We start from the raw sequence: 18,185 nt of genomic DNA, 5'->3' as shown, positions 1-18,185 counted from the left end.
TCCAGTTCTGGTCACCACACTTTAGGAAGGATGTGAAGGCCCTTGAGAGGGTGCAGGAGAGATTTACCAGAATGGTTCCGGGGATGGGGGATCTTAGCTACACGGACAGGATGGAGAAGCTGGATTTGTTTTAATTAGAGCAAAGGAGGTTGAGGGGTGATTTGATAGAGTTGTACAAGATTATGACGGGTTTGGATAGGCTAGACGGGGAAAGGTTGTTCCCACTAGTTGATGGTACAAGGATTAGGGGACACAGATTTAAGGTTTTGGGCAAGAGATACAGGGGGGACGTGAGGGAAAAAAAATTTTACGCAGCGAGTGCTGATGACCTAGAATTTGCTGCCAACGGAAGTGGTGGAAGCAGAGACACTCAATGTTTTTGAGGGGAGACTGGATAGACACTTGAGGGAAATAAACTTGCAGGGCTACGGGGATAGAGCGGGGGAATGGGACTGACTGGATTGCTCTACAGAGCCGGCACGAACTCGATGGGCCAAAAGGCCTCCTTCTGTGCCGTTATGACTCTATGGGGTGTGATCTTGCCAGCCCAGGGAGGCGGGACTGCCGGGAAAATGGCAGAATCTGGGGGCGGGTGCCCATCCTACCCCCAACCCGCCTCCATGCCATCTTCCCAGGAGGCGGGTAGCCAACCCGCGCTGGGTCCCATTATCCCCATTTTTCCAGCTGAGGCACGGGCTCCCCGACGCCGGGGAAACCCCACCAGGGTCACCGAGGCGAGCAGTGGTTCTGCGGGGGTTGGAGGGGTGCAAAAGTGTGCTGTGGAGGTAAGTGATGGATGCAAGTGTGGAGAGGTGAGTATGTGAGGTGAGTGTAAAGTGTTAGAAAATGTTTACTTACCTTTGTTTCTTCCTGCAGGCTTCAACCGTTGGGGATGCGAAGACTCTCGCATCTCACCGGCAGAGATGACAGATGGCTGCTGCATTCTGCGATGCAACAGCCATCTAATTTCTGCTCACAAAAGAGGTTTGATGAGTCTTAAATACAAGAACTCATCAAAAAACAGAGAATGTCAAACGATGACAAATCATTTGTCAAAAATTTTTGACAGATGAAACGTCATACGCTGACATTCTCTGTAACCGGCTTCTTCTTACTTGGCCTGCTAAACCCGCTGGGCCGGCTTAACAAGGTCAATCAAGGGAAAATAGCGTGGGTTCGCCAGAAGTCGAAGGATGCGGGACTAAAACCCGACAAGCAGCAGTCCCGCCTCCAACGCGCCCCCATTGGCAAAATCACCCCCTATGACTATGACTCTATTACTACTCTTTTACATCTGATGGCTATCCTGATGTAAGATTGAAGTGTTTTCAAATTATTCATATGCAGACGTTAATTCATTAAATATATTCAAGAAGGAGTTGGATATATTTCTTAAGGCTAAAGGGATCAAGGGATATTGAGAGAAGGCAGGAACAGGGTACTGAATTTGGATGATCAGCCATGATCTCATTGAATGGCGGAGCAGGCTCAAGGGGCCGAATGGCCTACTCCTGCTCCTATCTTCTATGTTTCTATGTAAGTGTTCTCCTTATGGCCTATAGAATATCTTGCCAAAAATAGATTTGGGCATCCATCCGCAATGAAGGTTTTCTCTGTTCAGAATTTCTAGTAAAATCATAAATGTTCTTTCACAATGATTTTTATGATTTTTCTGGAGATTTTCTTGCTATGTTGTCACTAATACATAGCAACTAGTTTTTCAGTTATCTACAACATGGGTATGCAGCACACTGGTTCTTTGCTAGGGTAACTATATGTTCTAAACTGAATCCAGGGACACACAGGGTGGGAGCACAGCAAAGTAGCCAAGACGGAAAATGTAGGTTGCGCAGCGTAGTGAGGCAATTTTTTTTAGCAGCCTATATTTTAACAGTTGTCCATGTACACTACAAATGTGCATATAATAACCGCGGATGTGACGTCACGCTATTGAAGCACATTCCGATACCTGGCCCCCCTCATTGACTGAGGTCACACCTGACCCCCACCTCCCAGTGACTGAGGTCCCCCCCCCCCCCCCCCCAATGACAGGTCACACCTGACCAATATTCTCTCTAAGCTGTGTGGCCGTGTGGCCATGCAGCTGCCTCTCAGTCCTGCGCAGTCTGGGACCGGCTTTTCAACTGTGAAATTTCGCACATGCGTGAAACTTTGAATGGACTGCACAGCCTGTTAAAAGGTCCGCGCACCCTCCAAAAGAATTAGGGGAAAAATTGCACCTCACTCCTCCCCCCTAGTGCCTGAGGTCACACTTGACCTCAACCCGCCTCCCCCCGGTGACATACATCACATCTGACCCCCCACAGTGTCTAGGATTAGTGCCCCCCCCTTGCCCCAGTGACTGTGACCAGGCCCTCCCCCATGGCTTCTCCCTCACCCGCTCCGGTTGCCGTGCTCCCAGGCACTTCCAACACCAACAATCCCGGCCGGAAACTCAAACAGCACCCAGCACACGTGCAGACAGAGCGCTCAGTCACGCATGTGCAGTGAGTCACAGTGGCCATTGTGTAAGTTGTTGTTTAATTTAGCCTTAGAGCCACAAACTGACAACTCAGGGGTTACACACTGCCTAAGGGCACACTTTGGGGACGAGTTTTGTGAACCCGGAACTCTTCCAGATACGTTGTTTGCCCGGGGACATAGTACCTCATCGGGGACTGTCCCTGGAAAATGGTCACCCTATTCTTGGTGCGGGAGTATTTCAAGTCATACCTGTGAGTTCCCGACCTTGGCACCCAGTGCAGACGCAGTCCTTTTCTTGAATACCTCGCATTAACCGTTGCCAGGGAGGAAAAAGTCACAGTGTTGTAGCAGGGCACTCAATGCAATTGAAGCAGGATTAGCTTTAAGGAGGACAGAAGGCTGCAAAATGTGCGTGACTATATTTTCAGTTGGCTTCAATTGTGCCCAGTGGCAGTAAAGCTGGCAATTGGAGCAGTTAGGAAGAAATAGAAAGTGGAAGACAACAGGGACATGGTAATAAGAACAGAGAGAGACAATTTATTTTATTTTTGTCCATGAGCAATACTGCAAATGGAATTTAGTTGTAAAGAAAATTTCCACCAGCTTTAAGCTGAGAGTTATTGGGTTGATGTATGTCAACCATGAAAATTTAGTTCCTTTTTTGTAATATCTTTGATTAATAGTAACCTGGGAAACTACATAGTGATGCAGAATGTATTGCTCAAAAGTATGCACATATATTTAATGAATTTATTTATGAAATCTCAATGCATAAACGTGCCAGTAATTTGATCCCAAGGTACAGCTGTATCACGTTCATAAGCATCTGTGGGGCAGTGATTTATTTCAACTCAATATCGCCATTATGCTTCTGCCCTTTAGTGTATTATTCTAGATACACTGGTGCATTACAGCTTGTAGCTTTGAAACTCCTCACTGGAAAACAAAAGTCCTAGTGTGGCAACATGTATATGCAATTTGAACATAGACCATTAGTTGATGTAATGAGTTAGCCCTATGAGTTTGAATATATGATTATGATTGACATTCCTTATGGAACATCTTCATCGTTGTCCAGCTACCATCAACAAAAGGTAACAAAATGAAGTCAGACACATCTACCTGTTGTTTCTCTGCCATGACATTGCAAACTTTCAAAAAATAATCATGTCATATCATAATTATAATTCTGCTCAAATTTATGGAATGCACACCCTACCTCCTCACAAAAGAGGGGGGGGAATGAATTATAAAAACCAATGGAGTGCAATCTAAACAGGCATAAATATACCAAGATTTTAAGCATAAGTAATATGAAATCTCATTATCAGCTTTAAGTGGGGATTTTTAGTTTTTAATATTTTGAGAAATTTCTACTCATACAGACTCAATATTCTTCAACATTGGTGTCATTATAACTTGGGTACAAATGTTTGTTTTAATACAGCAGAAAAGCTATGATATATTATTGCAGCTTGTACCATTCTACAGAAGTAAACTATCTTTGTTGTTGCCACCAGTGCAAGACCATAATTGTGGTAACCAGATCAAAATGTAGAGTCAAATTGTTCTGGCAACAATGTGATATAAAATAATTTTTAATCCTTCATGCAATTATATAATTGTTTAGTCCCTTGATAAAATAATTTATTTACAGCATAGGCAGGATTTTCTACTGCCTATAGATCACTTTTCTGGCAGCATTGGGGCAAGTGGTGGGGAAACCATTATGCTTGGGTCCCTGCCCATATTTATGTGCTTCGGATTTTCCACTGGCTTCTATGTGTAAAGTATTTATGTAAAAATAAATGAGCGCATGTGCTTTGCAATTTAGCTCAGTGCACTATTTCTCTGGTGTTTATTATAATGATTGCTTAGTACTTAACCCACGGTCAGCTTCCTTCCCCCACCTTCAACCCATTACCAAGATCACTTTCTCCCACCCTACCTCCTCCCAACTGCTGTCGAAAACACTAATCCACAGCTTTATCACCTCAAGGCTCAATTTCTTTTATGTTCTCCTGGTCAGTCTCCACCCTCCACAAACTACAACTCATTCAGAATAACATGGCCTGCGTCCTGACTTACACAAAGTCCTGCATTTTAATCAGCCCATACTACTGAGCACAATGGAAGAGCTTGAATTTTTTACTTTATGGCATTATAATTAGACAAGCCATTTTGTAAGACCTTTATACCTTTAAAGTTCAGGTCATTTTCAAATGCTGAAGATGGTGCTGAAAACCAAAGTAAATTATTCCGCTCTCGCGAAGATTTAGGAACAATACATCACTTTGACATGTTAAATACACCTTCATAGAATGGTTACAGCACAGAAGGAGGCCATTCGGCCCATCGAGCCCGTGCCAGCTCTCTGCAAGAGTACTTCAGCTAGTCCCACTCCCCCGTGAATGAATGAAAGAAAACTATTTCTTGATGCATAAATTGTTGAGCCTAACTTTCTCTCAACTGACGCTAATACAAAATTAGATGCATTTTTTTTTATTTGAACACCAAGTTCCAATTTCTAAATGTGAACTTCAGTTTATTGATGAGGTGATAATTGTCAAGGTGGTGCAGTGGAGGATTGGGTATGTAATTTCTGATGTCAATGTTATGAGGTTTGTATGAAGAACATTTATTGCTAGACACAATACATCTTCAAACCTTTCTTCAGAAATAAAATAGCTGAACATAATAGGGCCAATTTTATGAATGTGTACTTCCAGCAAGGAGCCTCCCCACCAGAAGCACAGCTCGACAAATCAAGGGCACACTCCCCATGTCATTCTGTCAATTGAAATGAATCAGTAAAATATTGTGGGGAACATGGCTGCCACGTCCAGCTGGATAGGCTCCCCACTGAGAGCATCCATTTGTAAAATCAGCCCTACTATGTAAAAGTAAGAAAAATACTGTATTTTTATTTCCCCATGGCTTTTATTGATTTTTTGCAGTAGAAATGGTCAAAATGCAGATTATTAATTCAGATGTTCTTCTGCAATATTATTGGATTTGCCTTTTGAATTTTTGGAGTTTTACATCAAATAAATGCTAACATCAATCTGAAACTGCTTACTAACTTTATGCTGCTTTCTGCTGCTCCTTTCCTTATCTTCCCCTTTTCTTACCCTACCCTAAAGCTTCAATAGTGACTGTTATACGGCTGGTTAACGATGCAGTTGACACAATTGAGAATGAAGGTATTTAACTTGCTCTCCTCTCTTTTCTTGTGAGAATATGCTGTTTACATGGTACAGTCAAACAGCATACCTCATTTTAAAAAGCTATTTTTGTTGCTTTGTCCAAATCGTAATTTAAAATTGAGAAAAATCTAACTTTAGTTAAAATATTAACAGCAATATAAATGGTAGTTATTTAACTGAGTTAATCTAAAATTTGTGGTTATTCTAATGAACCAACAGTATTACTGATCTATTTACTGAACTTCTACGGTCTCGAAATACACTGTGTCGTGTTAGCATAAATATTGGGAAGATCGAAGCCATTGTCTTCGGTCCCAGCCACGAACTCCGTTAACTAGCCACTGACTCCATCCCTCTCCCTGGCCTCTGTCTGAGGCTGAACCACTCTTTTCGCAACATATTTGAGCCTGAGCTGAGCTTCTGACCCCATTATCCTCTCCATTGGCTATTTCCACCTCCATAACATCATCCGTCTCCATCCCACCTTGTTAAGCAAACTGCTTTCTCCTCTGGTTCATAACAACATGTTTCGAGTAAGCACGAGACTTCGTAGTGGTGTATACGGAACAGACTTTATTGATACACAGAAAGGTGATCGGCCTTTAACTGTATACAGAGAGTGGATATTCAGTTTCTGTATCATTCAAGTACACTCTGACAAACTGTTGAAAACCATGATTCTTTATACACGATATTTTGACTACATCAAAGGAAAATGTCAGAGTCGTATCTATTTCCCAAATCCTTTGAAAACAGATTACGTATGTAAACAGTTTGCAATTGTTTACCTCAGCGCCACTTCCCTTAAACAAGGCATCCTTTACTTACTGTTATCTTTAGCAAATGGACTTGCTACCCCGGTTTTATTACCCTAAAACTAAAGTTACATTAACCACTCATTGGTGACGACATTACTAACATGTATTCTCTAAAACAAACACTTTACATCTTAGAAAACAAGCCATGCTTTATCCTCACGACACTTTAAAGTCATCCTGTTTATATCTTGGAAAGCCTGTTGCTTTAAGATACAAAGAAGTTTGACTGTTAACCCTTAACTCCCCAAGATGTCCAACATACATCTCTCCAGGATGTCCAACATGTCTCAGCTCATTTGTTGCTGTATCCCTAATCCATGCCTTCATTACCTCTAGACTCAACTATTCCAATACTTTCCTGGCCGGCCTCCCACCTTGCACCCTCCGTAAACTTGAGCTCACCCAAAACTCTGCTGTCCATATCTTAACTCGTACCAAGTCCTATTCACCCATCACCCCTCTGTTCGCTGGCCTACATTGGCTCCCAGTCCGGCAACACCTTGATTTTAAAATTCTCATTCTTGTTTTCAAGTCCCTTCATGGCCTCACCCCTCCCTATCTCTGCAACCTCCTCCAGCCCTACAACCTTCTGAGATGTCTGCACTCCTCCAATTCTGGCCTCTTCTGCATCCCTGATTTTCTTCGCTCCACCACTGGTGGCTGTGCCTTCAACTGCCTAGGCTCTAAACACTTGAATTCCCTCTCTAAACTTCTCTACCTCTCTCGCCTCCTTTAAGACGCTTCTTAAAACTACCTCTTTTACCAAGCTTTTTGGTCCAGTGTTAAATTTTGTTTGATAAGGCTTGTGAAGTGCCTTGGGATGTTTTACTACCTTAAAAGCACTATATAAATACAAGACATTGATGCTTCCTTGTGAGATTGCTTTATCCGCTAGTTCACTGGCAGCATTAGCCCCTTTATTAATGCCTCTGTTAAAATACAGTGAAAAGAATGTCATGTGAATACGTTAAGCATTTATATGCGAATATCACAAAGTAATTTCAGGAGTTTTCATCCAATCATATAGCACAAAAGGAGGCCATTCAGTCCATCGTGCCTGTGCCAGCTCTTTGCAAGAGCTATACAATTAGTCCCACTCCCCTGCTCTTTATTTTTATTTTACTGTTATAGCAACATTGAATAATAAGTGGTACATAAGAAATAGGAGCAGGAGTAGGCCAATCGGCCCCTCGAGCCCGCTCCACCATTCAATAAGATTATGGCTGATCTGATCCTAACCTCAAATCTTCTATCACTCTCCATCCACCTGAACCGATGTGATCTCCCAGGAGAGGCGAAAAACCAGATAAAAAACCCAATGGCCAATTTGGGAGAAAAAAATCTGGCAAATTCCTCTCCGACCCATCTAGGCAATCAAAACTCGTCCAGGAGATCACTCTGTCCCTATATTTTCTACAGTACTTACCTTCTGTAAAGGCGATCTCCACCCCAGCCAGGAACAGGAATAAAACCATCTCCTGAAATCTAACACAGAATTAGAACACAGCAGGAGCAGAACCAGGCTACACGGCCCCTGGGCCCACTCCACTACCCACAGGGCCATGACCATTCCGAACATAGACTCATGTCCAATTTCCTGCCCGCTCCCCGTAACCCTTAATTCCCTTTACTTCTAGGAAACTATCTATTTCTGTTTTAAATTTATTTAATGATGTAGCTTCCACAGCTTTCTGGGGCAGCAAATTCCACAAACCTACCACCCTCTGAGTGAAGAAGTTTCTCCTCATCTCAGTTTTGAAAGAGCAGCCCCATTTTCTAAGATTATGCCCCCCAGTTCTAGTTTCACCCATCATTGGGAACATCCTCACCACATCCACCCAATCAAGCCCCTTCACAATCTTATATGTTTCAATAAGATCACCTCTCATTCTTCTGAACTCCAATGAGTAGAGTCCCAATCTACTCAACCTCTCCTCATATGACCACCCCCTCATCCCCGGGATTAACCGAGTGAACCTTCTTTGTACTGACTCGAGAGCAAGTATGTCTTTTCTTAAGTATGGACACCAAAACTGTATGCAGTATTCCAGGTGCGGTCTCACCAATACCTTGTACAACTGCAGCAATACCTCCCTGTTTTTATATTCTATCCCCCTAGCAATAAAAGCCAACATTCCATTGGCCTTCTTGATCACTTGCTGCACCTGCATACTAACTTTTTGAGTTTCATGCACCAGGACCCCCAGATCCCTTTGTACTACAGTACTTTCCAGTTTCTTGCCATTAAGATAATAACTTGCTCTATGATTTTTCCTGCCAAAGTGCATAACCTCACACTTTCCAGTATTGTATTCCATCTGCCAAATCTCTGCCCACTTACTTAGCCTGTCTATGTCCTTTGCAGGTTTTTTATGTCCTCCTCACTCACTACTTTCCGTCCCATCTTTGTATCATCTGCAAACTTTGATATGTTACACTCGGTCCCCACCTCCAAATCGTTAATATAGATTGTAAAGAGTTGGGGACCCAGCACTGACCCCTGCGGAACACCACTAGTTACTGATTGCCAGTCTGAGAACGAACCATTTATCCCAACTCTCTGCTTTCTGTTAGCGAGCCAATCCTCCACCCACGCCAGAATATTACCCCCAATCCCGTGATTTTTTATCTTGAGCAATAATCTTTTGTGTGGCACCTTGTCAAATGCCTTTTGGAAGTCTAAATACACTACGCCCACTGGTTCCCCTTTATCCACCCTGTCCTCAAAGAACTCAAGCAAATTTGTCAAACATGACTTCCCCTTCATGAAACCATGCTGAGTTTGTCCTATTAAATTATGTTTATCCAAATGTCCCGTTACTGTCTCCTTAATAATGGACTCTAACATTTTACCAACCACAGATGTTAGGCTGACAGGTCTATAGTTTCCAGCCTTCTGCCTACTACCCTTTTTAAATAAGGGTGTTACATTCGCAGTTTTCCAATCTGCCGGGACCTTTGCTGAGTCCAGGGAGTTTTGGAAAATTATTACCAATGCATCCACAATCCCTACCGCCACTTCCCTCAAGACCCTAGGATGCAAGCCATCAGGTCCAGGGGATTTATCCGCCTTGAGTCCCATTATTTTACCAAGTACCACTTCCTTAGTGATTTTAATCATATTTAGCTCCTCTCCCCCTAGAGCCCCCTGTTTGTCCAGTGTTGGGATATTCTTAGTGTCCTCTACCGTAAAGACTGATACAAAATAATTGTTCAGCGTTTTTGCCATCTCCATGTTTCCCACCATTAATTTCCCGGTGTCATCCTCTAAGCGACCAACATTAACTTTAGCCACCCTTTTTCTTTTTATATAACTATAGAAACTTTTGCTGTCTGTTTTTATATTTTTTGCTAATTTACTTTCATAATCTATCTTCCCTTTCTTAATCAACCTTTTAGTTATTTTTTGCTGTCTTTTAAAGACTTCCCAATCTTCTATCCTCCCACTAGATTTGGCTACCTTATATGCCCTTGTTTTTAGTTGGATACTATCCTTAATTACTTTACTTAGCCACGGATGGCTATCTTTTCTTTTACACCCTTTTTTCCTCAGTGGAATATATATTTTTTGGAAGTTGTAAAATAACTCCTTAAATGTACACCACTGATCATGTACCGTCTTACCCTTTAATCTATTTTCCCATTCCACTCTAATCAATTCCGCTCTCATACCTTCATCATTAAAGAAACACTTGAAAATAGAATCTGATAATATGCAATGCAATTCTTTACTAATAACTCATATTGATCATAAATATTGCCGTAAAATTACCAGCATTAGTTTCAGACAATCTGACTGCACTGAGGATTTAAAACAATTGCTTTTGAAAAATGTTCATTGTCAATAGATTTATTAGAACATTATTGTTTTGTTATACGCATCTTTGAAGCTTGTCAAAAATGTTTCATTTAGTTTGAAAATTAGAGACATCTAGCAACGCATCTCAGCATATGTGCCAGATACGCACGCTTCAAACCTCCGCCACTGACCCCATTAAAGTTTATGGGGTCAGATGAAAATCCGTTCATTTGGCTACACTTTGGTGGACACCCATGACACTAGGGGCACATCTGATGCACCCAACATTGAGGCAAGCCGATAAGTCTGGCAGATTTGGCCTTGGTGGGGGAGAGTGGTTGTCAGGGCCCCCACCCTCAGAAATGAAGCACAGCTACCCGTTTGTAAGGAGCCTGGTTTAATTTTTTTTTAATGATCCTGGCTCTAGGTAGTTTCCACATCTGCCAATGGGTCAGCTGGTACACCTGGTCTCACCAGGCATACTTGCACTGACCATACACCGGGTCCCAATGAAGGCCTGGGTCATAGGAACTCTGACAATAGGAGTCCCCGACCTCCGCCTTCTTTGCATCAATGGCCATGTTTGAGGTGGGCCAAGGCACGGTTCCAACAGGTCATCCCAAAAACTTCAGTACTAGACCAGGACCCGATGTATCTGGATCTTGGCCTACTTTTCAGCCGTTCCAGCATACTCCTGCTGAAGTTACAGTGGGAGTAAGCTGGAATAGCCTTGGGTTTTCAGGGCCATGTTACTGAAATACAGCAATATAAAAAACCTAGGGAAAGGATTTCTGGGGCAGTTTCCTACCTGATAAATAATCCATTTTAGAGAAACAATCAAAAGGAATTAAGAAAACTACAGCAAGATCTTTTTAACTGAACATAAGAATCCTGTTTCTATAAAATAAAATTGACAGAATTAATTGGATGTAGTCTGAGTGCCTGAAGGGATACTTATTACATGATACTTTTAACATCATTTGTAATTTTTTTTTACTTACACTGGTTAAACTCGAGTGAATATAAAAAGCAAATATCATAATACCGTATAATATATCTCACAATTTAAGCTTTTTAAAAAATAAAGTTTTGATATTATTTTCAAAAAGACATAACCAGAACAAACAGTTTAGAGACATCCTTGCTTCACTCTAACATTACTAATATGGAAATATGTTTATTTTACAGTTTTGGGAACACAGAAGTGTTTAAGCTAATTGTTTTCCAAAAAATTGTGTGATTTAAAACCATGGTGTGCCACCACTGTAAAAAAACTAAGGCAAACATGGTTATTACTGATTTCTATATTCCACCAAATTTAATTACACAAAGAAAAAACAAATTACAGTTTAAACTTGAAGAAAATGAAGTATCAACCAAATTAGATATTTAGAAGTGACAACCGCAAAGTACTATAGAATCCATTTGTGCTGAAACCCAAGCAGATTATTAGTGCCAGTTTCCCTGGACCTTATATTTATGGCGCTTATGAGTTAGGGATATTTTTCTGTTCATAAGGAGCAGTCATGGTGCAGTGACACCAATACAGTATCCTTCATTTGCTCTAAATCCGATCAATTGGAATACTGGATACTGATGATGTACAATTCATTATTGCTTCATCTGATGAAGTTGTTATTGACCTAATGATGTGAACCAATAAACAATGTGCTTAATACAAAGTACAAATCTGTGTTAAATACTTTCATACTACAGTAGGTTTAAATTTAAAATGGCAAATACAGGCCAAATTTGTAACGGATCTATTATTTAACTTCTTTAAAGGATTCTTAAGTGCCAGCAGCAAAAGGAATAGGAAAACTGTCCTCTTTGTTTTTGGGCTAAATGTATGAACAACATTTTTATTGTGCTGTGTTTTAAAGCTGCTGCAGTGTCTACATGCTCTATTTTAACTGATGAACTTGAGGTATGTTTTTAGCCAAACACTCACTTATTTTCACTTTCCACCTGACAGTGTCCCTTATGGAGGAGGGGCAGAACTACAACAGAGGTGACTTCTGGACACTTCCAATCTGCTTGTTAATGCTACCCCAGTTCTTTTTTTTTAAATAGCAATTTGCCTCACTTGTTTTTGTAACTCAATTCCCCTCTATGCATGCATGCAACATGAACTGCGAGGGTTACAGTAATTTTTAGCAGAGCAGAATAGAAAATAATCTGCAAGGGCATGGATTTGCATTTGAATACCATATTGTTTATGTTGACCTTCAGGCTGAACTCATTTTGTTAGAATAATGAATTTCAACCTTGGTAATTAATTTAAATCAATGTGCAGCTGTTTAAACACATAAATGGTGACCTTAATATTGAAAGACATTATAATCTTAAGTAACTTTTATGTACTTAAACATCAGTTATCACAACTGTCATTAGAAATGTGTAACTGCATTGTTTAACTGAAAAGCATCATTCAACAATGTGCTAGTTCAGCTTTATTTTATCAATATGCAGCTTTTACAATAAGAAATGACTGGCTTTCAAAATGCATGCTGATTTTTGATTGGCCTTTGCATGAACTTGACATCCTACTTCATTCTGAAATGTGCTGTGATGTGTTTGACTAGTGAATGTCTTTATTATATATAAAGCCACAAATACATATAGTTCTGGAGATAGGCTGCTCAGAAGTAAAAAAACAGTAACAACCTCAAATGTTCAATATTTGATAGATAATAAATCATATTTCAGTGCAAATCGAGCACTGATTTTTAACTATTTATCTGTGCACTTTAAAAAAAAAAATTAATCCCTTACAATTCATACAATGGCTACAGAGCTTGTGTTAATTGACAAAGTTTTAATAGAAAGAGAAAAGCAATTGTACTTTGATAAATCCAGAAAAGTTAAAATGCAGAAACATCCTTTTAGTACTAAATGGTACACTACCTGGACATTCAAAAACATTATACACACCAAGTAACAACTCAGAAAATTACTTTGGATAACTAGATCTGTGATTAAGAATATGACAGTTTAATTGAAAGCACAAATGTTCTAGTTTAAGTACAAGATCTATATATAATATATATGTCTCAACTGTTATCTAACAGAAACAATCAAAATGATCAATCAAATTCCATCAGATACATTTCATCGTAGAAACATTACTCATTAGTAGCACTTACACACAATGTTTAAACATCTTTGAATAGCAGCACAAAGGAGTCATTCCATTGATAGCCTATTCTCAAGCTGTTTGTGATAACAAATGTTACTGTAGCTTTTTCTTTCTATTGCAGCATATCATTGGGATACATCAGACTGGATGCCAAGCACTCGACTACCGAACATTGAAGAAGTACCACATTATGAAGTAGCTGATACTGCCCCTGTGCATCATGAGAATTCAAGAGCACTAGATACTGACTACTACCTCGGTGGATATGACATAGATAATGACTTCCCACCTCCTCAAGATGAAGAATTCCTCAGCCAGGACCAACTTCCTCCTCCGCTGCCAGAGGATTACCAGGATCAATATGAGATCATCCCACCACCCCAGGCAACATCTGCATTGAACACTTTAAGCTCCAATGGCCGAAGAAGACCGCACTTCCACCCCAGCCAGTACCTTCCACCTCATCAATTGCCAGCAGAGGGCGAGGCTGTTGGTGCCCAAGGTGAAACAGAATATAGTGCATTTCGTGCAGGTTCAAACCAAGACTTGGAGAAAGTGATTATCGACAATATGTCAATGCCCATGCTCACATCGACAAATGCATCATCATCAGATATGTCAGCGAGCTGTGGGTTCGATGACTCTGAAGTAGTGATGAGTGACTACGAAAGTGGCGATGAGCTTAATTTTGATAATATTCATATCTCTTTTGTAGAATCTCAATACCAGACACAGGTGTGATGAATGCTATATGGGCCACTTCAGAGCTAAAAAATTAATGAACAACAGTCAAGCAACACTGGGAATAAAGTGGTGCAGTGACAGGAAGTTGAAGAGCATTTCATGCCGTATTTACATCCACAAGAATTGATGAACAAAATAAATTAGAATGAGTTCTTTTCTGCTGATTGGGTACTAATATTCTACCCACAACAGACTCCTTCTCCTAATATGGCTACAAATAAATACCTTTTAATAAATGAAACCTTTCATGATAGCCATGATATGGTTTCTAGCTGAGTCAACATTGGAGCTGGAAGTGCAGAAAAAAATTACATTTATGAAATTCTGAAGTATTGTTCCTGTGGAAATTCATTTGATAGTGTAGGATTAAGTGATCTTCTGATACTATAACATACTAATCAAACAAGCCCAGTCTGTCTAGGTAATTCCAAAATGTAATACCTAAGGGATGAAGTAACTAGTAATGGCACTTTCTTAAAATGATGAAGTAAATCACTGGATAGTCAACTGCATGTATATTGCTACAGTCCAGTAACACACTGATAAGATATCAGTTGTCTAGACAGTCCTTCAAGAGAACTGCAGTACATGTTTAGCAATCCATCTTGCACCGTTTTAATTCTGTCTGTTCACTTTCTTGCTAGTTACAGTGTCAATAAGGGAATGTATATTTGTGCACAGTCCTGAAGTAAGTGACTGACTGCAGTAAGTAAGTTAAAGCAATGCAGTGAAGTAAAACAGTTGCCAATAAATAATTGGAACCGCCTACTGAAAATACCTAACCAAAATCAAGCTTCTGCCTCTTCCCCACTCTTACAAATTGTCATAGCATTTTTTACCATGTCTTATTCCTATATCAAAGCACATAGAAGTTGACGTGAAATAACAGTCCGCTACATACACTTGTAAGTACAGTGGGATCAGGTTATTTACATTTTAAAACCGGCATGAAGGGGAGTGGGGTCTTTTATACCAAGCGCATATATGAGTAAGTCAAATTGCACTGCAGGCTAGAACTGATGTAAATTTGGAATAACTGCATCTTTTATTGATCTTGGCTAAGGAGCCATTTGACAAGCTCATGTGTTTTGACAGTGAGGCGGGCACAGTATGAAGAGTATTTGTTTACTGAGAAAAACTAATAAAATCTTTGGAATTAAATGAAAGTAACTTTCATACTCTAGTTTTCACATAATAAAAAAGGTCTGGCTAGTATGGGACTCCATGCTCACAGGTAAAGCCTGCTGTATTTATTGACAGCTGTAATCGTACAATCTTTAGAGTTCTCCTGAAAATTTAGTAAGCTACAAAGTAACACTTTCAAAGTCATGTGATTGGTAATGTAAGTTCCAAATCTTATGGCATTTCCAATCTAGGGCTTCAAACTGAAATAGGCTTTGTTAGGCCAGAAAATCAGGCTGGTCAATATGAAAATCACTTTCTGAAATCTCTCAATAGTAAGGAATGTATTTCTATTGCAAATTATTTAAATCAAGCAATAGCAAAGCAGCTTTTTGCTATTTAATAATTGATTCAATTAAGTTTTTGGCCTGTCAGGGCAGAAAATGATTCCCCATAAAGTATTGTCTCTAGTAATACAGTGTTAACCAGTTTAATTAAAGTGTTCTTATAAATGCAGAGAAAAGAATTTGCACATAGATTTACAGCTGGACATTTTCACAACTGGGACTTAGATTCAGATCTAGCCTAAGTCATAAGGTTGAAGGTCATCTCTCTCCATTGAATGTTAGAGATCTTGAGTGAAATAAGTTTGGTCTGATTCAATCCAATTCCTACAAGATGAGTGTACCACATAAACCTGCTATATCACAATTCATAACTGGAACAAAATATGAAGAAAATTATATTTTTTCATGCACCTTTAGAGTCCGTTCCATGTATTCAAAAAGCTACAATGCCATTCCAATAGTAGGGTTACATCTAGACTCTCATCTGTTCATTTGTGTGTAAATTATCTTACAGCGGCTGTGGGTCTATGGCACTGCATTTTAGAAAATTGTGAAATTTGATATGCCTCAAGATTTCTAAGCTTTTTGTAGTATTGTATGAAACTGTCGTCCTGTTGTGTATTATTTTTACCTGCTGTTAACAGGCTTTGTAAAGATGTAAGTTTATGTGTTCAAAAAGTTTGTACAAAGTGTACATAGATATAGATTGGGTTGTTTAAATTTTGCAAGCTTTTGTAGATATTTAATGTGTTCTGGGATGCCTTGAACTTTTTGCTGACAAAGGTGAAGTATCAATCCAAAACAGAGGCTGATGTGATTAGTATTGAAGGACTGTTTCTAAAGTAAAGAAATTTAAATTGTTCAACAAAATCCATTCTGTTCCTTTTGATAACCCAAATACTACTTTTATTGTTGCTGGAGTTTTTCAGTATGGTGAAATCAGAACTGACATCTGCATAATTTCTTGGAATGATTTCAGCAAACCTAACTTTTCCTGTATTTTGTGGTCACACAAGGCAATATGCTAAGGATCGTGTTTTTGAATAGCTATTGTGAATGTGCCAAGTCTTTGACAAAACATGGCTATATAGTGCAAAAGGATAAGATTGTTTTTTAAGTGTTAATAAAGGGAAACCAGATGTCAGCAGAACTTGATCTGTTTCAATGATCAGCTGTGTAATTGCTGTTGTTGGCAGTATTAAAAACTGTAGTATTTTATGATGACTCAATTGTTGTCCATGGTACAGATTGATTTTTAACTGCCACTACATTTCTTAAGTTGATGTAACAATAAAGTATGTTTTTAATTAGTTATTTGAGTCTTCCACTAAAAATACTCTCCTTTGCTGAACTCATCTTGCATAACATGTGCTATACACGGCCTTCCACTGAACTAAGCCTTTGCATTGTTTAAATTCTGCCAGAACTTCTAGGTAATGTTTTTTGTGGGGTGGGGTGGGAGAAATGTTTAGATATCATCAAAGCCAAGATGGTAAAGTAATCACAAGAAGTCTTCCACTCATACCATCGCAATAGGAAGTCGAGCATTAGGAACATACAGGCCGAGATTTTGCTCACCTCGGCGGGTCCGGTGTGCCCGGTGTCAGTGGCGGGTCACAGCCCGCTGCTGGCTCCATCCCACTGTACAGAATGAACTTACCTAAATAGGGCTTGTTAAGCCTGCTCAGCGTGTTTCCCGGCCCAATTAAATGGAGCAGGTCTGGTATCGTCAATCATGACTCGTCTTGAGCCGGTTTCCTTAAAGGGACCATGGCCACCTTATTTTGACATTTGTGCTGTCAGTGTTCTACAGTATTGAAGTGCTGCAAACAGTGACAATCGCTGCACAGAGGTGCAGGGCTGCACCCAGGTTCTCCCATGACTCCTTATGAGCACGCAGGGAGGTCCTCTTCACTTCCAATGGGTGGAAAACACCTTCCCAGGAGGCCAGACAGCCTGGTTGCACATTGCACAGGAGGTCACAAGCAGGGATATCATCAGGAGGACCTGGGTGCAGTGGCACAAACCTTTCAATTATCTCATTAGATCAGGAAACATGAGTACAAAGCCGCACTCACCTTCATCCTGCTGTGCCTCTCATCACATCCCCATCACTCTGCCTTCCCTACCCTACTCCTACACATCCTTACACCAACTTAGCTTGCACCTCCACCCATCCCTCTCTATCTACATTATCACATCCCCATCTCACTAGCCACCCCTCACACTCACCCTCCTCCTCGTGCAATCATACCAACTAACAACACACAAGGGTAGCCACTTGGGTGTTTTATCCAATGTTCATGTAAAGTTTCTGTTAAGCTGCTGTCAAACATTGAAAGTTTTATTTTCAACACTGTTCTTGGACAGATTTGTGTGCACCTTTGGAAGTGGCTTAGTGAGTTTCAGTGAATGGTGAGACATAACAGTAGCCCCTGCAATGGTGATGAGTGTGAAAGGAATGGCTTGAACATTGTAAGGATGCTTTTTGGTGTTGGTGTGTGGTGGTGCCAACCTGGCGCATCA

General features: G+C 40.3%; 1 protein-coding gene across 3 annotated transcripts in view; it reads left to right on the top strand.

Annotated features, from left to right (window-relative positions):
- LOC147111685 (protocadherin Fat 3-like) overlaps nucleotides 1-16,971 on the top strand; it is a 1,117,094-nt gene extending 1,100,123 nt beyond the window's left edge. For 2 of the 3 annotated variants that reach the window (XM_085998792.1, XM_085998790.1), the window contains one exon: nucleotides 13,568-16,971. In XM_085998792.1, coding sequence (XP_085854918.1) covers nucleotides 13,568-14,187 — 620 coding nt within the window. In that variant the 3' untranslated portion in view covers nucleotides 14,188-16,971. Of the gene's footprint in view, nucleotides 1-5,627; nucleotides 5,688-12,282; nucleotides 12,319-13,567 lie in introns of all 3 variants that reach the window. The other variant, XM_085998793.1, reaches the window with a different exon arrangement.
- The last annotated feature ends 1,214 nt before the right edge of the window (nucleotides 16,972-18,185 follow it).

This window comes from Somniosus microcephalus, chromosome 10 (genome assembly GCF_052327205.1).
Source record: "Somniosus microcephalus isolate GS21.2 chromosome 10, FLI_Smic_1.0, whole genome shotgun sequence".
In the NCBI taxonomy this organism is placed as follows: Eukaryota; Metazoa; Chordata; class Chondrichthyes; order Squaliformes; family Somniosidae; genus Somniosus; species Somniosus microcephalus.
This window is presented reverse-complemented; position numbering and strand designations above follow the sequence as displayed.